A 26,357-nucleotide genomic window follows, 5' to 3' on the forward strand; every position below is an offset into this window, starting at 1 on the left:
AATGACCGCGTTACTGTCGTTTGGGAGTGATCCGGTTGAGATGTGATTTGTATTCCGCTTCGATGTGGTGGTTGTCGGTGACGGTTGTTTGTTTAACGATGAATATATCGGCGCTTTCGTTTTTTAGCGAAGCCGCTACGGTCGGGCTTGTGGACAGTGCTGGCATTGTCTGTTGTCGGAAACACTGAAGAACTCGTGTTTGACGATGTTCATGTTAAAGATTAACAAAATCGCTGGATATTGACCATACAATAACAATATACACGATATTTTGTAAAGAATATTGTTCGAATTAATTACTAATTTTCGTAATATGTATATCGGTGAAGCTTTCGAGAGGACTCGTCTATTGTATTGTTAGTTTAAAATTTAATAAAGTTTATCCTATCGCACGATGCAAAAATTTCGAATCGCAAGTTTCAAAGAACGGTGAGTAGCAGAGAATTATGATTTCCACTGATATTGATAATTATTTTTATCGCTGTAAGCATTCGATAATCTATTTATGCATAAAATATGAGGGTGTCTTAAGTGATATCAACAGTACAATCTCATTTCCGATAACTTCTCGCTTGTCGAGGAGATAGTGAACGAAATGAACTGCATTGCGACGGTCAGCGTCGCAGAAGCAGCTACTCGAATAATACTGATAAGAATCTATTTGAAAAGATCAAGGGATTCGCTATAATAACACGAAATTATTCGTAAAATAGTATCAAGACCTGTCGTTTGTAAAATAAAAAGGAAATGCAATAGTATCGGGCGTCGTGTTCATTTATCAGTATACTATCTCCGGTGTCTGATCAAAGTCCTATCTATACTACTAGCAACACAAATTACAAACACGAACTGTCAACTAAAACATCAAGCCATGGTCGAATTTAACGCAGAATAAAAATATTGTTTTTAAATAAGCGATATGAAAGGAAAATGATAGATGAACGTAAAAATAGCTACCGTTGCCTATTTATTTCACGACTGATAAAATTAAAAAATAGAAGCTCCAAGACCGTCCCTGAGGGCTAATTAATTACTTTGTCCTTGTAAAATCTCGTGGAAAAGATTTTCCGGAATAACGCAAGGGATATAAATTTCTAATGTAATGCAATGTAATGTGACGTCGTAATTAACTATTCCAGATTCGAAAATAGTTCATCCGGCGGTGGGGCGGGTAATCAACGAGGATCAATGGCGGTCGATATTTTGGACGAGGACCACTTCGCGGTTAGTGCGATCGTCACCGTCGGTATGCAGATTATATTTTTCACGATCGCGGCGACCTTCCAGCTGGACAAATTAACGGACTTCGCCGGCGGCACGAACTTTATCATCCTCGCCCTTCTCACGTTCTTTCTCGGCCAAGTGGGCAAGGTACTCTAATTATAAACTGGTTCTGCACACGTGCGCATTAAATGCACACGCGAATTGCATAAATCACGAGCCTACAATGAGAAAAGCTCGATAGGTAGAAGTTCTATCGTAAAGCGTATCGTGTCTATCGCGATCGTTTATTTCTGTAACGTCGTTTGTTCCTAAGAGACAATCGGTACACTTTGTTACGTCTATAACAATGGTACAGACATTCCCTTTAAATTCTAATGTACTGTTTTTTATACGACTCTACCAATTTCTATCTTCTGTCACATAGCCTTACGACAGTCGGCAGCTTATGGTCACCGTATTCGTCTGCTTATGGGGTGTACGTCTGTCCAGTTATCTTTTGTATCGGATTATCAAGATTGGCCGCGATAAAAGGTTCGAGGATCGCCGTAGCAACGTGATTCGTTTCGCTGTGTTTTGGACGTTTCAGGTAATAGCAATCGGTCGAACATAAATTTTCTCTTGAGATTTGATCACTTTGTCTATTTTTTAAACTACAGGTCCGATCTCTTAATTTTGAAGTAATAGAAATGAGAAGGAACACTATTTTTTTTTGCCCGTATACCGCGGGTGTAAAAATTTTCTTTTTTTTTTCTAGGAGAGTGCCCTCCAAAAAATAGGGAAACACCTGGCCTAAAGTATAAAAGTATTGAACCATCATCGTTAAGAATCACCTAGGTGTAGTTGGTGTGACACAAATAAATCTTTAAAAGAAATTGTAAAATTCCCTAGTCTCACTAGATGATCTTTAATATCTGCTGTTCGATTTATGTAACATCCAGAACCATTTGTCAGAAACAATGTTACTTATGATGCAGTACTCACTGCCAAATATGCTGCTATTCTATTGATTTAGATTGAGGTTGCCAAATAGGAATATATGTATCCCGATATGCAGGCATTCCAATAAAATTAGGCTTCACGACCTGAATGCAGTATCAAAATTCAATATAGCTTGTGGAATGACGAAGTTAATAAATAAATTCAGTCGATTCGAGCTATTTGAATAAAACCAATAAAAATAGTGATTGTAATCGTTCTGAATAAAATAATACATTGAAAATCTAAAAGCTGTTTGAATCGACTGAAGACTAATTATTAATGGATGTACCTAGTAGTATCGAAACTATGAAACTTAGATATCACAATCTGAAGATGCAGCACTTTCGATAATGGTGTTATCCATACGCGATACTGTATTGAATTATTTTCAGCTAATCAGAAACGTGTTCACAGGCGGTATGGGTGTACGTGGTAAGTCTACCAGTGATCATCATCAATTCACCGCGGCACAAAATTCCCCCGGCTCCCAAAACTATGACATCCTTGGACAGCGCCGGCACTGGTCTCTTCATCACCGGATTACTAGCCGAGACGTATGCCGATTTGCAGAAATTTTCTTTCAAACAGGATCCAGTGAATAACGGAAAATGGTGCAACGATGGTATAATTTTTATATACAAGTCCTAGAGCATTCTAACATTCGATCTCGTTGTTGATCAATTGTTACATTTTGTTGTAGGTTTATGGCGACTGTCCAGGCATCCAAATTACTTTGGAGAGATAGTAGTATGGTGGGGAATTTTCGTGATATCGTTGAATGTAATTGAAGGCGCCGAGTGGGTCGCTATAGCTTCTCCGATTTTTACAACTTTCATCATTCTATTCTTGTCCGGAATGCCTCTGTTGGAAAGAGCCTCCGACGAACGCTATCGAGAGTAAGTATCCAGTTTTCAGCATGTGTAGATTTCCTGGTAGAATCTCTAAATGTTCAGACTGTTGTTAAGATCTTCGTTGTTTGGTTGTTTTCCAGCAATGCGGAGTATCGTTATTACAAACAGTCGACGTCGCCTCTGATACCAATACCGCCATCGATCTACGTCGAAGTGCCACATTTCTTGAAATGTCTCTTCTGTTGCGAATTCCCACTTTACGATTCATTGAACGTGAAACCACGGGCTGCTGTCACCGAGTCAACATCGATAAGCCTTGCCGCGTCCACGTAGCTATAGCCACACGCCGGACGTCCAAACTCGGAGTCCGGCGTGCAGTCGAATGCAACGGCCACGGCCAGCACAGCCTTTTAAACAGGTTGATTCGACTATTCGCATCTCGCCGCTCGAACGATTCTTTAGAATTATCCCTCTCGCCTGAGAGCGTGATATTTCGAACAGAAGCTGTGGAATTCTAGTCAAAGATCGAAGTATGTATCAAGTTTTATGACACTGTGTGTCTATCGCGTTGATAGAGACCTGAGTATCCAAACTTATTGGATCGCAGTGGCGACACAACTTAAATCAATGTTTTCCAAAGTACAGGGAGAGGCCGCAATATGTTTGTTACAAAACAAATAATTTAAACGTTTTCCTTCTTAAGATGTGTTTCGAATCTTAAATTGCTTAAAAATGAGGCGCCATCCAAACAAAATTTGGAAACCATTGATTCAAACTGTTTGATTATACGGAAAGAATTTAAATCTTGTTGTTCTAAACTATAGTTCTTGACTCGTTGAATAATAATTCGAGTGGATTTAAGATGTCCTTCATTGAAGTATTATCCTTAAGCATTGAAATTATTTATTTATGCTTTATTTTTGTAGTCTTCCCCCCCTTTAAATGTTGATTTACCGAAAGAAATAAAGAAATGTGTATTTTTATTATGTATTTTTGCATTTGAGAGATCGTCAGCTCCAAATGGCATAGAGCTGTTTGCATTTTTAATCTAAGGGATTATTTATGATTCTCATCACGCTAGTTGTAATTAGTTCATTGATCGTGTTAATTGCAATAGAATTTCTTACAATTCGAGAAGCAATTACTAATAAATGGTAAGTTAAGGCGATGCAGAAAATGCAGAACATTTTGTCAAGTAGAAAAACAGAAGTAAAATAATTACAACAGTTGTGTGTATTACAATATTTTAAATATATAAAGAAAAAAATCAAAGGTGGCAAGCTGAGAAAATTTTAGATTTGTACATTGAATTGAATTTAATTACGAACAAAATTTATTTGATGCTTTTTACTGAACCGAAAGAAGTTAATAAACTATTAAAATTTACAATATCTCAAGAAGAGAATTGTAAAAGATACTAGAGAATAAATAAAAAATTTGAATTACCTAAGGAATTAGGTTCGTAATTACACTACCTCGGGTATGATGCTCTCGATTTGGAGCCGAGTTCATTACGATGTTTAGACTAATAGTTAGATTAATAAATATTACGGAAGTAAATATGCGATACACTTGAAACTAAAAGCTTCATAGTTTACACGAAAACTTCCAATGAAAATATTAGAAAATAGTATGTAATATGCACTAATTGTTATAATTTTAACTTCTACGTGTTTTCTCCCAATTAATAATTGTTAATGCAAAGTATTTTTTTTTTCTGCGTAAGACAAAATTCAATTTCGGCGAGAAAGAGGTGATTACGGCGCTGTTAACACCTTAATAATTTCCAAATATAATTGAAAATATTTTTGGACCAATAGGGACCATGTATTGTAGAATGCTTATGTCTACTTTTACATATCTAGTAACCTGATTTCAGAAAACTAACTTCCCAACCACTAAAGTTACTTAATGTTCCCTTATAAGTCTGTTGACATATTTTCTATAGGTATTGCAATACAAAATTAAAAATCACTTCAAAATAATGTGGCTGGAAGAAAATTTAGAAGAAGCTTACAGTGTATAGAAAGCAAATCGATGTTTCACGAAAACCGAATATTGATCTCTTAATATACAAACATCTTTATTACCATAGTAAATCTTACACTAATTTTGATACACATTCCATTCTACTGATTTCCAAAAGAAAATTGCACACCTTTTATTACATCTTACCGAATCCGCTCTTGTATATAACATATTAAATTGATTAAACATTAAATTATAGCAATATAAAACATATCCCAGTGCCGAGTAGTAAGTTGTTAAAAGGGTTCAGCGATAATTAATAAACAAAGAGTATTATTAGCTGTATTCTTCTAAAAGTAATTCACTACAAGAGTTGCTTTTAACTCTTCGTCGTAATGATGTCAAATTAGTTAGCTGTTACCTATTTTAACGTTTGAGAAAGAATACAGCTATAGTTGAAAATTGCGCCAAATTAGACGTAAAATGTTGCATTACGAACGATCCTCAGGAATCGTTTCGACCGTTTGTTGTTATGTAAACCTTCAGATTTTAGATAATAAACAACAGTTGGTCCAATTGTGCTTTTATTTTACCCGAAAAATTCACCCTCCATCGCTAATTAATACCATTGTGTTTGTCGTAGAAGTTTGCAATTATACTATGTATTCATAGTTGTTAGTATCTGCATTTAAGTTCACGAATTTTTGTATTTTTCGATCGGTGGTCCAATTTATTAAAATTATATAAATTTCTGTCGTTTCAATAGACTGTCTTTATTTGGAAATACCTATTATCATTCGATACTCCTGTTAACCTATTGTTGCAAAATATTCCTATCCTACTAATTTCTTGCCAGCGATCTCTATTATTATTGTAAAAATATCAGAGCATTTTTACCGAGATTTAGAAAAGTAGTGGCACGATATTACTTTGAATTGCATAGAATATAGGTTATGTGACGATTAATTGATGTATCGTTTCCAAAAATTATTGATAAATAATTAATTTTAATGAAAATCTTAGGAAAAATGATCCTCGAGTGCTGCCATGGACTTGTACACCACAACGCAAATGTAAAAACATATAAATTGTTGATCAAGTCAACTACTCGAAAATATTTCGTATTTATTTATCTTATAACGAAATATAGGTAAAAGAATTTATTAATTTTCAATCGAGCGTCGAATTTACTCAAATTGGCAGAAATTTAGACCTACCTCTACTTTAATTCTGTGTTAATATGGAAGCACTATTTTCTATCATCATTACACAGTGTTCCCGCCTTTTTCTAGCTGCTTTCGATGACCTCCACCATCATTATATACTCCTATTGACAATAATTGTATTTCTAACAATAATTCAGAAAGTTAGTACCCGATATTATTTCGAATCACATAGGTTATGTAATTATTTAAAGGATCGAATAATGAAAATATTAAAACATGACTACTTTGTTGGGATAAATAAAATTCAGAAGATCATGAGCCTGAGAAAGTTGGGAAACACTGGTATACGTTACCTGTTATTCAGAATAAAATAGAACGAAATAAAATGGAAACATCGGAATTAACTAAAATGTAATGTGATAATAAAAAGTATTTAAAACAATGCTAATCAAACTGGGTCAATCAATAAAGATCGATAAATTTCGTAAAGATCACATTATATTTATAAACACATTTTATTTGTTCGTATGTATATCGTTAATAAATGGTGATATAATAATGACAATGAAATGTATAGCGCCGAGCATAAAACGAGCAGTCATATTATAATTATTATTAATATTCCTCTTATAATAATCTTACTGTACTGGATGTTCCTACCTACTGTGCTTGCAACGTTTATGGTCTTGTCCAAGTGTTTTTTCGTCACTAATTTATTATTATTTACTCGTACTTCGTAATAATCCGTAATAATAATGTAACCACGGGTGTAAACGTATGCGTTGTCCTAAGTATAAACAGTTTCCACACACTAATTGTTACTTTTTCCATCTTTTTTGTTCTCTATGTAATCGTAATATCATCATTAATAATAGTAAGCTACTTAAATATTAATATATATCCTCGTGTCTTCGTGGAATATTTTGCGGCCGCTTTGGTGCGCGGCCTCGTACAAAAAACTTCAATTCCCGTTCGATAACATTATACATCAAAATGTCAGTTTCATTTTGTTTATTTTTTTTATTTTTTTTTTTTTCGATGCGTGAAAGACACTTTGTATAATTACGTAATGTAAAATTTCTCACAGGTCCGAGGAAAAAGTCGTCTAATAATAGTGAACTAATCACGGGGCAGCACAGCGTTCTTTCTTTTATTATTATTTTTTTTCTTCTTTTTTTTTCTTCAAATATACCGAAAGGAAACCCAGACAGAGGAGATCGATGTTTGCCTGTGCCTCTTTTCTTGTCTCTTTCTTTTCGTTTTGTGGAAAGAAAAAGGTAGAAACAAAGACAGTCGTATCCGCTCGGGGGACGTCGACGCGCGGGCATCGCCTCTGCAACGACGCTTTTACTCGAATCGCATCCGCGTATATGTAATACAAAATATCTATATAATAATATACAAATTAATCGTAAATATAATATTTGCCGTCGATCCGTAATCGCAAATGAGTCTTCGCTCGTCAGGACGTTGTCAATAAAATCGTAAAAGCAGTCGACCCAATAGCGCAAGTTATGCGCGTGGGAATGAGAGTACTCGATGAGTCCGTGAAGTTAAAATATACGTTTTGCTCCGAGGTCGATAGCGATCGAAGCAGTGGCCGTATAAAAAGACAAATTACAAAGCAACGACCGCCCACCTTCTTTCTTTTTATCTAAATATTTCTTCGCCAATCTGATGCATATCGACTCGAGGACTCTAAATCTCCGATCATCGCCGCGGAAAGCGATTCCCTAGAAATTATTCGAGCACCAATGTATCAGAAAGGAATGTGTTTTGCGTGTGTGAACGCGTATGAGTGGTGACTCGAATCGACGTGTGTTGAAAGGATGATATTAAAAGGGCCCCTCCATCGAACGGCGATTCGAAACGCGAATAGAAATTAAAAGAAAAAGCACGACCGAAACGAAGATCATCATAATGTGATATACGGTACGTTGCTTGGAACGCTAGGTACATAACTCATTTTGCACAGTAAGAGCCAATGGTAGAAGCGACCGCAAGACGCGCTTTTCTCCCTGAATCGGGATCAGGGGGCGGCTATTTCGTGTATCGCAACCATAAACGATCTCGCTCTTCTTCGTAAACTACTACCACACCGTACAACACCACCTTCGCGGCGGTACGATTCCGCATTTTGGCCACTGTTCATAAAGATCTCACACCTGCGTCAGGCTATTGCATTTGATATATTGCAAACCTACAATTCTAATGACTTATGTGATAGCCCCGTTCTGTTGCTTTTTTTCTTTTTATGTTTTATGCCGGGGGGGAGGAAAAAGGGCCCTGGGTCGGAAACAGTTGTTCGATTCGGGTGTGCTGGGGTGTCGATGAGAAATGGCGTAACGTGTTGAACGTATATAAACGAAGTATTTAACATTATGAGTCTATTAATATCTATACGTATAAGTAGAGAGCTCTAGACTTGAATCCCCTCCCCTTTCTTGCACTCTCGTCGGATCCTACCTCCTCTCGTGCATTCTCCCCCTTTCCCCCATCTATCCACTCTCATGCTCTCTACACCGTCTCTCGTTTTCTCCATTTTCGTCGGTCATTCGCGCAAAACCGTTCACGCGCACATACACACACGCATACGCTCAACATACATGCATCCTTACCCACCCTTTCCGCATCTCTCCTTTCTCCCCCCACCGTATCCAGATCACACCCTCAATTTTCCACAGTTAAATCTTCTTTTTCCTTTGAACGATTTATTTGTTTCCTGTCGCCGCGCGACAGCTTATTTCCCCTCTTTCTCCTTTTCTTTGTTCTCGTCAACCTCTTTGTCTTTCTCCAGCTCTTTCTCTTCCTTATCCGCTTTCTCCTTGTCCCCCTCCTTCTCCTCCTTCGATTCTTTAGACTCCTTCGCTTCCTCCTTGCCCTCCTTCTCCTCTTGCTTCTCCGGCTTCGGTAAATGCGTGTTCATGTCCAGCGTGGAGCAGATCTCGTCCCAATCCGGGAAGCATCGTTCCTTCACGCGCGAGCTGTGCCCGACCAGGTTCGGACAGTTCTCCTGCATGTAATCTCTCAGACTGTACTGCGTGTCTTTGTCAATATAAAGAATCTGGGCAAGGTGCGCGAACGCTACAACGTCCAACTGTTGAATATACAAAACACAATTATAAAATCAGTTTCTGGGTCAGTGTATTTTTTTTTTGTAAAGCTTGAGGTCTCTGCAAGTGTAAAATCTACCCTGTAACAGTCTGGTCAAGACAACCAACAAACAACGATGGCGACTGGAGAAAATACTTTCGTATCCTCGTTGACTCTTTACTTTAACTGAACTTAAGTTTTATTAATTAACTCTAATTAGAAAGGTTAACGTTGAACTCTTACAATAATCGTCGAAGCAAAGGGCAACATTCGCTCGAGAGCGAATGTAAAATATATCCTACCGTAGTTGGCTCGTCTCCAAAGAAGAAGGGTTTGTCAGCAAGCATGTCGGAGAGAACCTTGAGATCATCGCAACCAAATTGGGACACTTCTTCGGGGGTATGCACTCCCATACCCTGCGCCTTCACCTTTTTCGCGCTCTGTAACAAATCCCACTACATTTCACTACGGATGGTCACAACACTCTGTTCTATACATGCAATTTCTTCGAAAAATTTATTCGATGCTTATAAAAAAATACAAAAAAAAATCAGCGAGAAATTTCAGTCCCGTTGAAAAGATGGTTGTACAAAGAAACGTGATCGAACCCGTATTGGATTCTTTTTGAAATTTACCTTGCGACCGAATGTAAGCTTGAAGAAGAAGTTTAGAATTCCGTTGGGGATGCGGGTACCAAGGACGTGCTGAAGGTTCACTTTGTAACCCTTCAATACTTGATCGAGATTCTTGGTGCGCCAGCACATTACCACCCACACCAAGTGATTCTCGATCATCGATATCATCGCGTGCGAGACGCTTCGTTGTTCGGACGTGAGGCCAGCGTCCAGGTCCTTGCTGAATTTCTGGCTCAGTTCACGGAGGATGATCGCGCTGTCCGCGATCTCCTCCCCGTTTAGCTCGATGAACGGTAACACGCCCTTCTTGGAACGGAATTTCATTTTGTGGTCCACATTCTGAAAGAACGAACGAACGAAAATTAATATATGTCCGACCCTCCTTTCGCGCGGTGTAGAAATATTATTACAAGGAGTTATAACCATACGAGATAAAACTTAAAACCTGAACAAACATAATAAGTGAAACAGGCGATGATATATGGTGACCGAGACAGTAAAATCACGTACGCGTGATAGCGGCCGTCAAAGTGTTAACCACCCATCTTCCCGGGCGAAGGAATCAACGGATGCAATAAATACGATATCGTTTCTCGCATTTGTCAGCAGATGGCTTCCCCAGCAATCCCCATTTTTACAAGTCTTTCGTAACAATTCCTATACATCATATCGGTTTCTCGGGATAGACCCTTTTTACCCTGACGTCGAGCATCCTTGACCTTAAGGGTCGTGTTAGGGTTATCGAAGAGTCACTTCAGCTTTTCTTTCTCTTGCTGCCCGTTATTCTTGCCTTCCAACGTAACCTGAGCATCGAATATAATTTCCTACGATTTCTCAAAATTCATAACACTCAAACCTCTAAACAAATCAGCGATTTTTAGCGAACTCGAAAATTGTTTCTTTTTAAACAATTTTGAGAAGTGAAACTTGTAGAAAGTTATATGTATGTATATATATACATTAGAGCGTACAGGGTGTACTCGGTATTCAATGCAAAGTATCCTTTGCCGAATGGATGTAATTTGCATTGAATATTTACCATACAACGCTCAAAAGCACGTATATACGTGTGGGATCGGAAGCCCCCGCTGTACGAGTCTGCAGTCGCGGAAAAAAGATTGGAAAAAGCAACGAAACACCAAGAGGTTTCGATGGCGCGACGGGCAAGCGCGTTTGCCTTCTGAGCTTCGCTGTGCCTACAGCATCGTGTTCGAATCCCCGAAGCGGATCTTTTATATTTTTCCAGAGCAGCAGCACTTAATGAGAATTTACTCTCAAATAGGGGAAAACGAGAGACGAGAAAAGACTAATAGCGAACGGTTTATTTTCGAGCAATACATATTTTTAATCGGTGCACAGGAAGTATAAGAATCGCACCTGCAACAAACGTGTGTTCTATTTATACGCGTCGATGCCACACACCGAGCGCATCATAAGTCAATAAGATATCTGGTGTCCTTTACAGGTGGATCAAGTTGCGTCGGTAGTGATAAACGACTATTATACCCCGTTGCAAGAAGATTTCACGCGTATCGTTCCTATATCTATCAATTCAATGAAACGCGATGAATGTATGTGCACCTTGAAAATAATAATTAATGTAGGAAAATAAAATAACGAGATACATTCCCCGCATTCAGCGGCCCTCATTAATATTGTAACAATGGAGTTTTAACAAACGTTCAAGTCGATACGGACGTACTCCACTTTCTTCAAGCTATATAGTTTACAATAGCGATTTAAAACAGTGTCAATGAGAATATCTCCATTGCCTAGATTTCACCAAAGCACATAATAAGAAACTTTCTAGGCGCTCCTCGGTAGCCATCTGTTAACACATTTCGTTACGAATCCACGGGGTTCTGGAATCCACTTTAAGTAGGTGTCCAATTATGACCCCGGAGATACACGGTGGAATTTAAATCTGCATTACGTTGTTGCATATTAAATTACGGGTCCACGAGTAAATATTTAAGTTACTAGCATTTTTCATATCTATGTATTCAGTTGTCTGTGGAGACAAAGATTTGCCCAACCTTGCTCGCAATAAAGATGGAAAAAGCATTGAAATATCTTACAATTTGTATAAGAGCTTTCACGTTAATGCGGGATTCTGCCTTCGCGGCACGAATCCCTCCGAAACTACAATCTTCGACATAAAATTCTTAACCACTCCCTCTTCGGACAAAGCCGCTCGTCGAAACAGCCCAAATATATGGCATGTGTAATTGTATACAATCACCGCTTGGCGTCGCTGACGGTTATCGACCCGAAACGTCACGAAAGACGGACGCAATCAAAGAAATGCCGAGAAACATTTCTTTACGTCAATCACAATCGACAAGTGGAAGAATGCCGTATCACCGGCGTCGTCTATACAAATCACCTGAATTAACCGTACAATACGGACGACGGAGAGACCGGAGCATCGAACCCGGTCTCACGAAAAGGGGAACAATGTCGCGATATACGTGGGAACACCTCTTCGGAAAGAGCTCATCATCGCCGTTAATCAGCGAGCGTCGAACGCAGCTGCGACTTGGTCGAAAAATAAACGAAAATAAGTCGTGTAAGAAGATCCCAGGGCATACGAGCACGGTACGCATCTCGGTGTGAGTGATAATAGCGATGGAAGGCGACGACGTCGTCGTTGACGACGACAACGATGACGACGGAGGTGCAACACGCCTGTTTTGCAATGCGAGTGCGTCGGTGATAATGGCGAGTAACGAACGGGTGGTACAAGGGGATGTGGAAGTGGATGCGGGAGGAGAAAACGAGGGGAAGCGGAGAGCGGCAGAGGATGTATGCCAATGTGAATTCCAGGGACGAGAAAGAGTCCGGAGAGAGAAATGTTCGAACGAGAAACAGGGACGGAACGAGGAGGGGCAGAGAAAACGAGAAAAAAACGGACGAACAATCGAGGGGAGAGAGCAAACAGAAAAAAAGAGGAGCTTAAACGGAGGACCGAGAAAAAAACGACGCGCGCAACAGTAGTCGGAAGAAGAGAAAGACGGACGGTGTCTCGCTAAAATATAGGAAACGTGCATTAGTCTGAACATTGAACTCGTTAAGTTGGAAACAATATCGGTGCTCGTCCGACGACAGTGGAAAAGCAAACAGAAGAAAGAAAAGGGGGGGGGAAAAAAAAACGAGGGACGACGCGGAGGCGCAGCCGGCTACGAAGCCGTACTTGAACACGGACAACGGCTTGACCAGAGCGCGAAAATCCGATACGCCGGAAATTAAATATCCTTCGGCGTAAAATCGATGAAGCGGTCGGTACTGATTAATTCGCGAGTGCCCACGCGTCTGCGGATGGTGCTGCCATCGTTTCGCCGCGCCGACGATCGTTAAAACCTCCGCGCGCCCGCTCAAAACTGCATAATAATCGTAGAATCGCGCAGGGATCTCCGCTCGCGGAGACGCGCGTATCAATTCGAAGAGATGAAAAGTTGAGTGGAGGCAGACGGTAGGCGGAGTAAAAATTACTGCGGGGCAGTTGCCCTACGCTTGCCATTTCAGCCGAGTCAAATACACGCACGACTATGCGCTTGCGCGTACGTATGTTTACTTGCAAAGCGAGGGGCGGGGGGGGGGCAAGGTTTGAAAGAGTACAATAGATAAATTCGGGGGTGCCCAATAAGTCAAATTATACGTATGGTACTTCTTCGAATTTACTTTCCATCTTCCAGCAAGAAATAATCTCTGGTTGTATCGTTGGATAGGCTTGTGTAACGCGAGTAACGAGGTGGGAGAAGGGTTAAGTGAATCGATAAGACAGATTCTACGGAGGAAAAGATCCTAGGAGTCCCGAAGATGCCACGGGGAGACGGAAAACCGCACGCAGCGGCAAGGAAAGTTTGAAAAAAGATAACGAAACGAAGCTATCGAGGAGAAGACCGCGAGGGAAAAAGGGAGCGAGAAGAGAAACTAGAAAAAACGGGGAACACACCGAGACGAGCGAAACACAGGGGGAGCAACAGCGAGGAAAGTACGAAGCCCGAATAGAGAGGGAGGAGAAAGGAGAGAACAGATTGAAATGGGAGGGAGAACGCAGAAGAGAAGCCAGAGAGGGAATCAGGGAGTGGTATAACGGCGTAAAGGGGTAGGGGGGGGGAACGCGTGGGGTTAGAGGGAGAGCATGAAAAACGAGAAAGAGCGAGAACAAGACAACGTCGAGCGAGGAGACCGAGAAGGATAAACGGAGGGTGAATGGGTGGGTGGAAGGGAGAAGAAACAAGCTGGAGGACGATGAACTCTGGCGGTAGGCAGCTTCCGTCGCCTGGCAACGTCCTCCCCCTCCTCCGCCACCACCTCCTCCTACTCCTCCGCCACCTCCTCCCTTTTTCTCCTCCTCACCCTGAGGCTCCCAAGCCGTTATGTCGTGGTATCGTACGTAGGCAGTCCTCGTCATGGACGTAGTAGTCGTGTCATCGTCTTCGTCGACGACGATCATGGTAGTCGTTGCCGTATTTCCACGTAGCCGTGGCACGCAGCTTGCGCTGCGTATTGATCGTACGGGATGCTGCTGCCGGTTGCTGGCTGCTTCAGCGCCGGCCAACTGGGAGCTTTAGTCACAGCCCTACAAAGGGCCAATAGGACCCCCTTGGCTTTCTACTTGGCTTGCTCGCTGCGATCGACGCCCAAAAACGAAAGCAAACGCGGCCGACTACCGCTGTCTTTCTTCCTCGCTCTGTTAGCCAGTAGAACGAACTTTTTACCGTTAACTCGGTTGTAAATGTTCATCTGCGATATTGGAAGAGGATTATATACACGCACAGCTTTGCAACCGTACGGATGACTGGCGCGTTTAACGCGTTGTTTGTTCCGTTTAACGCGCTCGAGACCGATGTATTATTCCGAGACTATCACCGGTAGTCAACATTTTTCGCAATTCTCTTCTGACCCACATGCTGCGTCCACTGGCTATCGAAGCGTGACATTGCATGACTCACATGTCTGTTAAAATGTTTGTACCTGTTGGTCAGAGTTAATGGCGTTGCTATCGATTATCGATAAGTTATCGATATCTTAATGATATTATCGATATATCGAATCGTCTGTAACGTTTCGATATTATCGATAGCAACACCTCCAGTCGATACCAGTGTGACATTTTGTTCGATTAAATCTCGACGTACGACGAGTTGTGCAACGGCTTCCACGCGCTTCGCAATTAAAAAAATGGTTATGTCTGTGGGCCTCGTTATACCGACCCGATGTAACCAGACGTTCGGGATTGCTCGTGACAGTCCCGGATTTGCCATATCCTCCCTGCACTAATCGCTTTTCTAGACGTTAGATGGCTGGCAATTACGTGCACACGGTTGACCCGAATATATTATTTTACAGCAACGCGAGGAAAGGTGCCCATACGCAAATGTCTGGAAGACAGAAGCTTCGTGACTACGATCGTTTTTCCACTCTTCAATTAGAGTTTTCCTAGAGGGGTTGCGTTTCACGTCCCGTAAATCTGGTCACATTACACTGATTAAAGTACGACACTAAACCCCGTCGTTTGTAACAGTCCCCGGTGGCATAATAACCGTTCCCTCAGAAGTGGTACAAACGATGAAACAAGGCTTCTTATTCAAGTATCCCTACCATTGTGAACGCTCTTAAGCGTGCGTTTTTTTTCCCTTCGCACTGCATATTTACGATTCGTCGCAATCTACGGCGAAACGATTTCGTTCATGCTCCACTTTGATAAACGCTCGTAACGAGTTACTTGCAAAATGACACGCGGAAAAATATGGAGCGAGCAATCCCGACGCGAACGACCCGGCGGTGATTAGAAAACGCAGAGAATAAAGGCGGGCATAAATACGCGCGGAATAATGTTTCTATTGTTCGCAAATCGAGGAAAGCGCGCGTTTTAACACCTACGCTAGGCGCAGGGGCTTTTGCTCGCATAAGTATGTCGCGGCTGGCGTGCCCACAAAAGATCGTTTTCCGCTGTCTTACGGCTTGGCATCAATGGTGGGGAAACGTTCCGCGATGAAAATACCGGCGAGGTGAATGGTTGCACGTGAAAATAGTTTCACTACAAGGCTACCGAAGTCGTAAATGACCGACGAGAACCAATCGGCCGAAAACGAAAGCAAACGCGCGCCGACTGCCAAGTCCAACGAACTTACGACTTGGCACACTGCTGTACACACGTACACATGCACACTGTACCGAGTCGCACACGTACGGAGGTGAATTCAACGCGTCGGGCAACAAGTACAGCCGTGCACGGTTAAATTTCATCGAATTCGACGGTGAAATTCTTTTACAGAAACGGGAGATTGAGACGAGCCTAAACACGATACGGATCAGGGCGCGATTACATCTGATTATATTAAAACGCTGATTACTCAGCGCTCGATGAGTCAGGTAATTACCCTAATGAATCCTGCTCGCCCCGAAGCTTTACAAATTGTCTGCCGCGGACTAATTTATGGAACGCGCTGTAGAGGCTTATTCTAATCGAACGTCGTATCGCGTAGACCTCGAAATTATTATTTGATGCACAATGATGAGTCACGCGCGTGTGACTCACGGGGGAAGACAGATAGCACCCGCGGCCGTAATGTAATTCATGCTGTAACTGTAACAACCATTTTTTGTTGATGTACGTGTCCCACTTTACTATCGTCCACACCGTACGTTTCGAACGTCTTTTGATTTATGGACGTGGAACGCGCGGGAATTCTTCGATTATTTTTTCTATTAGTTGGATCAAAGATTTCGACGCTTCGCAGAAACGATCAGCTCGACAGGAAAAATGTCCACGGGCACTTAGAAAAGCATTAAAGTCTCGAAACAGAGGATCGTGGGTAAGCCGGGGCCTCAGGAAATAGGAGTAATAACCAAGGACCAAAGAAACGGAGATGGACGGTTTTAAGATATGGCTGGTTAACGTGAAAGGGCTCGTTCCCGTTGTTAACCATCGCGCAAGAAAGAGCACGAAACGCGACGGAAACGCGAAATTGCCAGCCTCGAGCCGACAATAGACCCACGACGATACTTTCGAGCAGAATGGACGATAATGCGGTGCATAAAAAAAAAATCAACCGAGGTTTTCGCGTATATCGCGAACAATGAGCCAAGAGGACTCGTTGCGTAAAGCAGCCGCATTGGCCTCAGTTTGCTTTGACGCGCCTCGACCTTTCGAGCGCCCACGGATCGCCCCGTACACCTTGTAATAGAGAGAACTGAAAGTGGTCCCCATTCTCATCCGACTGTGGCCGCGCGATGCCCGGCCTATCTAACCGTTAATAAACGACCCTATCGCTCGATTACGTCCACGAAAGGGAGAAAGACAGATAAACCCAGGGAGAGGCAGAGGGGGGGAGATCTTCAACTGGACGTGACAGAATCGTGTACCCCATAAATATTCGTAATGGGCGCCCCGTCGTGATGTTCAGAAGCTGTAAAACGAGTGGTCCTTCTTCGCTCCCTGGGCCACTCTTCTCCGGTGGCTGTCGGTTCCTCTCTTGATTAATTTCACGAGATCGTAAAACGCCGGGTCCCCAGACTCCGGAACACCACGGGCAAAACTAGGCGCTGACAATCAGGGTAGAGATAAATCCCCGTTACCTTTTGCGTTTCGAAAGAATCGATTCCAGGCGCTGGTGACTGTGGTCAGTTATGAAAAAGCAAGGTCGCAGGAAGAAACGGAAAGTACAACGTCTAACAAAAATTGTAAATAATGAATAATTCATAGCCGTAGATAATCTTTGTATCGAGTTGAACGAATCTCGGAGCTTGCGTTTGCAATTACCCCTGGTCGACGTCGCAAGGAAATCGTGCGTAATAGCAACGTAGGACGCGCCACTCTGTATCACTTACGATGAATCTGAAAAGCCTATGAGCCTGAATTACGAAAGACGGTTCTACTCGTCCGATGTCCTCTCGTCTCGTCTGTAACAGCGCCTAATTTCCTACTCGTTGTCCCAACCCCCGGCTAGAAATTCCGATCTACAATCATGCAATTAGATTTTAACGGGAGTGTACAATGTGCATAAAACTATGCACCATGGGTGGTACGCAACGACCAATAACTGAACTGTCCTCCAAGACGCTGGGTTTCATCCGCCATTGCAGTGGAACTTACTTTTAACCCTTAAGTGGATTATTGGAGTGGATTATGGATAATTATTTAATACATGACAATTTGAAAATTTATGCAATCCACCGTTAGTTCATTATTTTTTAAATGCTTATCACTCGAGAGTTAAACTAATGAAATTAAAGTTTGAAAATCAGGGAATATACCGATGAATAATAACACTGTCCTCTGGAACAACAATTCCCCTTCGTAGCAGAGCCTCCTTGCCATTAAACTGTCGTATTAATTATGGAGAACAACGGTTTCCTCGTTGTAATATGAAGCCACGCACGCGGAATGAAGATCCCCGGGTACATTTATTCCTAAACGCCTACTTAACGAACGATCGATAGTTCTGACGGCGGTGGAAAACACCGTGTTTAGATGGAAGTAGGAAATTATGCGAACGCGAATCATTTGAGAAGACTCCGCGAACGGCAACAGGCAATCACGTTTGCCAACGCTATTTTTGCAATCCTGAATATCAATTAGAAGTTCCTATGCAAAGTTACATCCACGTTAACATGGCTACATCCTATGGAGATGGAAGGAATAAAAAATATTTCAATTTTGATCACCAAGTTTGAGGTATTAAAAAAATCTCGTTTTGAGTTGTCTGGTTGGCGATGGTTCCCATTTAGTGGGTGAATTCTGTCCTGATTACGGTTATGGAGAACACACGGCGGGTCAGCGCGATAAAAATCCAGTTCCCCGGCCCGAGACACTTGCCGAGCAGAGAACAAGTTGCCTCGAACATGTCGAGAACTCGTAGAGAGGTCGGTGGCCGGCCTACCTCAACGTATCGATACCCGATGCCGCGGCACATGTCGGCCAGCAGTTTAACACGTGTGTTGTCCATATAGTTCACCTTCTTCGTCGCGTTTCCGCGTCAATGTGCAACAGTGTAAACGTTCCAGGCTAGTGGCCTCCTCTCGACATTGCTAGGCCTCGCGCGCACCGACTCGCAAGGGAACGACCGAACTTGCCCGGCCTTTGATTTTAATCCACTTTTGCAACATGGCGGATTACACGTCTGGATCGCCGCGTGTTAAATATAACACGCTATAGGGGGGGGGGTCTGCAAACAAATTTAGTTTCGATTATAATAGAAAAATACGTTAGGTCGCAGCAGTAAGTTTTCAAGAAAATTGATCGTCGCTGTCCAGACGCATCGGTTCGACGCGCTAACCCACCGAGAGAGTCCCACGTGGCTCGCCATTTTCAGTATGGCTACTCGGAACAATGGAGGGACCAAACTCGTCCGCCTTTGACTTTAATTCACTTGTGCAGGATGTTTGCTCGTCTCGGTTGCTATGTACGAAACGTTGCACGTCGCAACTCGATAATTTCAGAAGTACAATTAAAGTTAGGTGCACACGGTACCGTGGATATCAATCTTTGTTGATCGAATTACCCGTTCGAGCAAAAGTTGTGGTACGTACACACGGACACTGTGTTAACCGAGTTCGAGGGAATACGAAACGCGTACAACTTCCAGCCAATCGAACAGATAAGATCCTCCTTTTCCCATCGCGCACGGAATTGTCTGAAAACTACCATTTTTCTGGCTGCCTCCCGATAGATCGTCAGCCATCGTACAATGAACTTCCTTCATGCAGCGCGTAGCATCTTACGAAACGCGAAGATAATTCTGTTGATATCCGCACAATATGGCCTCTTTAAACGGAGGCCGTCGTACACCTTAGCGCTGTTCAAATTTGCCGCGACCAATCCTTTTATTTGCTCGACTCAAACACTTAAATATCGAGACGATCGTAATTTTCTTAACGTATATATATTTATTCGCGATAGTAAAACGCCATTATCGTAGCAAAAAAAAAGAAATCGTAGCTGACGAACCGCAACCGAATGCAATTATGGCATCGTGTGTCGTCGATAAGGAATCATCGCGGAACGAAACTCTCGAGAGGACGCGACGCACGAATCTCTCGTTTCACAGATAGCGCGATAAGCACCGACTCTGCTTCGGATTTAAAACGCAGAACTTCTTCGAACGAATTCCACGCGTCCTCCACGTGTCGCCGTGGAATCCTAAAGTTCGTAGTTCGACACATGGACGCGTCCGCTCAGATCTTTTTTTAACGCGTTAACTGCCGGATCGAGTCACCGCTTAAATCGAAATTCATGGGTCCTACTTTTTATTTGTTACGATATCATTGCTTTGAAAAATTGAATGTCCAACGAAAGTAATTTGCGGAAACGTAATGTTGACTTCCGATAAACTCGAGTTTTCCGAGTTCCGTGATTAATTGATCGATAGGTTTATCGTAAGAGGGTATATTCGACACGTCCCACATACACGTGTGCGTCGATACGAACCGCTCCGCGCACGCGAACACGCGTTGGAACATCCATTCTTGAAACAGTGCAATGAACCCCCGCGACAAAACGAATTTCTCGCGGTCGAGGAATGCCAGCGTTGTCCGTGGCGTCTTTCAAGCGTTCCACCGCGATAAGATAAGCAGTAATGAGGTTCAATTGGAAGATTAATTAATTAAGGCCCGCGGCAAAGGGGATAAATTGGGTACATTGCATCGGTATGCCGGCACGATGCGCGTGTATGCTAGCAAACTGGCGAGGCAGGTCTTCGCTGTAACTCGGAAAGAATGAGAATGCAGAATTCGCCAGACACGGAGAGAGAGCTCGAACGAAACCTGGACCGTACAAATATAATGTAAGAAAGGGGAGAAGGAGGGAAAGAAAACAATACTTGACACAGAAATCTCGACGGCTGTTGACAGAAAATTGCGAAGTAAAAAGGTTAGACCGGGATAAGTCGACGTCAGCGACGACAGCGGCGAAGAGTGCAAATAGAAAACTTTACGGCGGATTTTTATGAGACGCCACCGTTGAAAATTATTAGACGCTTTCCTTTTAAGAAAGTTGAAAACTTCCAAGTTACGGATGAAATGCTTCTTTAAGAGACACTTTGGATAAAAACAATTTTATTTCAGACGTACGTGTAGCGACTGGATGGAACTGGAAGTTGTCGATCGAGTGACGTGCCTTGGAACGGTAATAGAAGCCCGAAGATAATGAGGAACAAGTAAATCACGAAGGATGGAACATTTGGCCAGCAGAAGGAGGATTTATATGCCGACTGAAGAGAAGGAGGAGCGTAAGCAGATGTGGCGGTTATATTAACGAGCAGGGCTGATTCAAGAAGTATCGGGGCCCCCCGTTGGATCGTATAAAATGGGGCCCCGTGTATGGTCGGCATTGTAATCCAATTAAAGGGTAATTTAATTATGGGCGGGGTCCGATTATAGCGGCTGCGCTAACGGTACCGATCAATTTCCCTCGTCGGCCGGAGTTATGTAATTCCATTAGAGTAACTTATGCGCGGTTTGCTCCGCGATACATAGAAATAGATTGCCCTGTGAGATTCGTGGCGTGATCTGGCCACTGAGGAATTTCTGCGGCGCGGTTGAATGCACTTTGTCATGCTTCCCCTTGGATCGCGATGCTAAAACTCTTCTCTGCCATTTAACCGGCGGAAACCACCCGGTGTTTTTGTATTTACCCAGTATCGCGGCGCTATTATAATAAATTCCCCGTTATCCGGGCTATCGAAACAAAAACAAATTAAACAAGACGCCGCGCGTTTCCGCTATCGAAAAAATTGTTTAGAGACCGAGATTAAATCCAGACGCGATAAACGCCATGGAAATTAATCTTAACCGGGGGAGGTGAAGAACCGCGCTGCAAATAGGTTATCAATCTAAAAAAAGAGAACCAATAAAACAATAATAGCCCCGGCAAGAGATATAATTACACAGACGGGATAGATAACCGTATGGTTGCCGCCATAAATAGTGTCGATCGCTATATCCGCGATCTGCTAATAACCGGTGTTCATTTGAATAGCCCCGGGGTGAAAATGTTATTTCGAAAGAACGAAGGGCTATTTTATAGCGTGCTTTTATGTTACGATTACTATTAGAATCTAGCCCGTGGATCTACGTTCTCTTATTAATTGTGCCGATAAATGGTACTCTGTGCCAATTTAAAGCGTGAAAGGATACTTATTAGAGCACTATTGTATAACTAGGAAATTTGCTAGGAAAAGTTGAAACTTGAAACACGAACGGATAGTTAAAAAGTGTGTTATTTTTATTTGTTTGTCGATGTGAAAAATAATGCATCGAGCAACCGGTGTTGGTCGAACGACATTGCATAACACTGTGACATAACAATGGCTGCCCGCATGTTGGCGCGTCTATCGGTCCAGAAAATTAACCAGCTCTAGTACGAAGCTCTTCCGCACCTGTCGCCAACTAATTATTACTTCTTGGAACGTTTTCATCGCTTCTTCAACAATGTTGCAACGCAGTGTAAGCTTAAAGTCACCAGCGAATCTTAACCGTTCGCCTGGATGATACATACCAGTCAGCATAGATTTATCCTAATTAGAAAGAGCCATAGAACGTGATCGTTAGCCACGATCAATAAGTAAACAGTCGGATGAATAGGACCGATGAATCAAACGGCCCAGGATGCTCAAAATCCCTCGGATGCTTTCCACGGGATTCCGGGTGTACCCAGCGAGTCAAAGGTTAAACGACCCCCACATTCCCGAAACGAGCATCATCCGTGAAGGAAACCCGACTCGAATTAGCCCACATTGTGGGAAGCGTCTCCGCAGGGCCAAAACGGGGACGGATGCGGACCCGTGGAGGATCGTCGATTGGGCGGTCGCTAATCAAGCTCCTTGGGGACAAAGTGACCGCCGTTCTGTTCTTTTTGTTCGTTTCTTTCCTCCTTCTACGCGTCGCTGTTAGGGCATTCTCGTACGCCGTTCTCGTCCATTGCGTCGCTCGCGACGATCGGCCGTCTTTGTTCCCCGAGCGAGAGATATACGCACAATCGCGACTCCAGAGGTCTCGGGGCTATTTTAAGAACTCGCTGCCCCCGCATTCGTTCCGTCGACTTTATTTTCTGCCGCGATATAAACCGCAGAGATACACCCGGACGCGTCGGACCGCGCAAGACGGTCTCGGATCCGCGTCATGTGTCGCGGACGATCAACGAAGCCGGTGTCTCCGAAACTAATGTCACGAAACCGACGAACACGATGGAAAGATACCGCGTAAAAAATATCTTCTTCCCTCGAGAACGAACGGTCGAGTTTCTACCATTTTTTTCGATCGTTCGAGAGTCGCATCTTCCTGTTTCGCGGGCGATGTATTTTAGTGCAGGTCAAGCACGGTACGAGAATACATTCCGGACACCCCGTGCATGCGCGGAAAGCAATTCCGCGGCGATAAGAGGACGAATATGTGCAAACATGTTATTCAAGACGGTCGTCGTATCATCGTTCGAAATTGAATACGACCCTTCTCAATTCCCCTATCTCGTGCACCGACTTGTAATACCTTAAGCAGGGCATCGGATATATGTATTCTCCTGGAAGCTCCGCGGATCCATTAAGCTCGGAAACTTTCGAGCTTCAGGCTCCTGAAATCCTTTCTGAACAATATAGCTTCCAGTGTATTCCAGGCGTGTCTGCGGAAAGTGGGTAGTCATAAGCCCGATGTGCTCAAGGCACTTGTCACGGCGTATCTATTCTAGAACAGCCTTCGTTGAAATAGAGAGATTCTAGGGGATCGCCGGCATTAATAGTTTATGCGTTCGTGCCACAATGAAAGCTAAACAATGCAAACTCTAATTGTTCATGTACTCCGGAGACGTGATTTACATGAACGTGCTTGAAATCAACAAAATGAAAAACTAATTCTACTGGACGATCGCTATTGAAGATAGTAGTAGAAGAAGAAACTAAAAATCACAAGAAAGCAAACATTACTAAACAACAACTAATTACTATAACTAACATTACAAAGTGTAACCCCTGGAAAAAATTTTAATGGGAGATTCCAGAGACCAAAATAAGACGAAAATCAAGGACACTAATTTGTTGATTAAGGCTTCGCTAAAAAGTTATAGAAACATTTCCGGTCACGCAGTATATTTTCTGTAAAGAATTTTTTTCTCGAAAGTACGTAGAATTTCGGGGGTGTATGTATTCACCAAAAATGATTGCAATTGACCCCCTCAACCGAAAATAATTTTTCCAGAACGATTTGAAATTTTTTAATTTTGTCGATTTTGTTCACCTACTCGATTTTTTTTCTCGAAAGTGAATAGGATTTCGGGGGTGTCTCTATTCACCAAAAATGATTGTAATTGACCCCCTCAACCGAAAATAATTTTTCCAGAACGATTTGAAATTTTTTAATTCTGTCGATTTTGTTCACCTACTCGATTTTTTTTCTCGAAAGTGCGTAGGATTTCGGGGGTGTATGTATTCACCAAAAATGATTGCAATTGACCCCCTCAACCGAAAATAATTTTTCCAGAACGATTTGAAATTTTTTAATTTTGTCGATTTTGTTCACCTACTCGATTTTTTTTCTCGAAAGTGAATAGGATTTCGGGGGTGTCGCTATTCACCAAAAATGATTGTAATTGACCCCCTCAACCGAAAATAATTTTTCCAGAACGATTTGAAGTTTTTTCAAATATCCTTGATTTTCGTCTCCAGAATCTTCCATTACAATTTTTCCCAGGAGTGGTCGAACACCTTGTATGTTTTCATACGTTCGAAAGCGAGAATAATTGCAGCTTAAAAACGAAAGAAAAAGAAAGGATTGATACTATCGATCGTTTAAAAATAAAAATAGGTTGTACACTTGAAACAATCGACCGGGTGTACCAGTATATTATACTGTTTCTCGTACTGCGTTCTGCGTACTGTAGTTACCTCTCGCGAACGAGAATGTTCGAAAATATGTAAATATATTTATATATAGAATATACCGTGGCGTGGGCAAATCGCGATGACGACGCGTTGCACCTGGTGCGACATTTTTGTTATGAATTTAAATGCCAGGTGAGTCAGCTTGCTTCTCAAGCGTGGCGATTATAGCATTGAAAATACCATACTGCGTGCGTTTCAGCGACTACATTAACTTCTTTAAGTTCTTAACCTCCGTATTATTTACAATTTTTAATATGAACACATTACCTATATCTTTAAGATATTTATATAACCTGTAAATCATACGATTAAATTAAATAACTTTTAACTATCCATCGATATATTGAAAGAAGAAAACAATTGAGAAAAGATCGCGATATTAATTCCACGGTCTCGTACTTTGCTCGAGCAGGTTTTTCAAGCAGCTTGATTGCTCGCTATTTACAGCATCGTCGACGATGCACCAGGTGGCACACACAACTTCTGCGCGTTTAAATGCTGAACGACTACCACAGGCCAGCTTCGACTGTAGTAATATCGTGTAACGGGATCAGTAATACCAGTGTAGTATCGCGTTACAGATTACGAGTAAGGTGTACTATACGCATATGTTTTCCTACAGCTGGTACTTCATCTGCCTTTCCGATGCAGCAAGAAAGCGACTCCAAACAAACAAGATTATTCAACAACATACGAGCCAGTTATTACGAAAGATAAAATAATAATTCAATCCGTAATGTAAAAAGTCCGAAAAAAATCATCGTCGAACGGTCCACCGGAAGCTGGAGTTTGAGAGACACTGCAACTAGGATAAAATGACTCGAGATAAACAGGAGCATTAAAAAAACTTTCAGTTTCAGTGACTCGTCATTTTCAATTTGACCAAGTTTTACTAACCGTAATATCGATGACCTAAATACGAAGCTACAAGTGTAGTATTTTCTAGACGGAAGTGTTATTATCTAGCGCAACGACAATTGAGGCTTCACTGATTTCAACTCCAGGATATACCATTCCAGTGAATCACTCGGCATGAATAATTACCGTTGAGTTTTCTGATCGTTGGAGTCGATAAGAAACGCGCGTACCAAGCTTAATAGCCTTACGTTAGGATTCGCTAATTTGTAACTGACTCATTAGGATAAGGCGTTTATCATCCATAGATGGATCCATTCATGGCTGATAATCGCAAAGCTGCTTTAACAGCCTGAATGCACCGTGTGTACGAAACGAACTGCTTGGTCGATCGAGCAAAAAATTTCTTACCTTCCTCGTGGGGGGAAAAAAGTATCGATATTACGATAAAAGAGACTCGACGATAGAGCCGTATCGATGCGAAGTTCGACGGAAAAGTAGTTTCATGCCCCGCGTAAACTAGATTTCTGAGAATCGTATAATGTAGTATTTACAGCGTTCACCGTTATTTAGTATCGGAACGACAAGAACTAGGGCGTGCAAGTCGGTTTCACTGCAACGTTATAAAAAGTCTGGCGTAGAATCAGGTACTCGAGGGTTACGACACATTGGCGGCGAATAATCTGAGGGTATATTCGCTAACTAAAT

General features: G+C 42.3%; 2 protein-coding genes across 3 annotated transcripts in view; one reads left to right on the top strand and one right to left on the bottom strand.

Moving 5' to 3' along the window:
* The first annotated feature begins 328 nt into the window (after positions 1–328).
* Positions 329–5,417, top strand: LOC122398154. Its single transcript, XM_043397817.1, has 6 exons — positions 329–429; positions 1,140–1,371; positions 1,649–1,810; positions 2,617–2,824; positions 2,903–3,098; positions 3,194–5,417. Exons 1-6 carry the CDS (start codon positions 395–397, stop codon positions 3,384–3,386), a joined length of 1,026 nt encoding a protein of 341 aa, XP_043253752.1. The 5' UTR covers positions 329–394; the 3' UTR covers positions 3,387–5,417.
* Positions 5,418–6,769: 1,352 nt separating this feature from the next.
* Positions 6,770–26,357, bottom strand: part of LOC122398099 (failed axon connections) — a 30,002-nt gene continuing 10,414 nt past the window's right edge. The window contains exons 2-4 of one of the 2 annotated variants that reach the window (XM_043397692.1): positions 9,916–10,254; positions 9,583–9,720; positions 6,770–9,284 (exon numbers count right to left, since the gene is read on the bottom strand). In XM_043397692.1, coding sequence (XP_043253627.1) covers positions 8,928–9,284; positions 9,583–9,720; positions 9,916–10,254 — 834 coding nt within the window. In that variant the 3' untranslated portion in view covers positions 6,770–8,927. Of the gene's footprint in view, positions 9,285–9,582; positions 9,736–9,915; positions 10,255–26,357 lie in introns of both variants that reach the window. The other variant, XM_043397691.1, reaches the window with a different exon arrangement.

Source organism: Colletes gigas, unplaced genomic scaffold (genome assembly GCF_013123115.1).
Source record: "Colletes gigas isolate AHSC1104 unplaced genomic scaffold, ASM1312311v1 Colletes_gigas_Sc00011, whole genome shotgun sequence".
Classification (NCBI taxonomy): domain Eukaryota; kingdom Metazoa; phylum Arthropoda; class Insecta; order Hymenoptera; family Colletidae; genus Colletes; species Colletes gigas.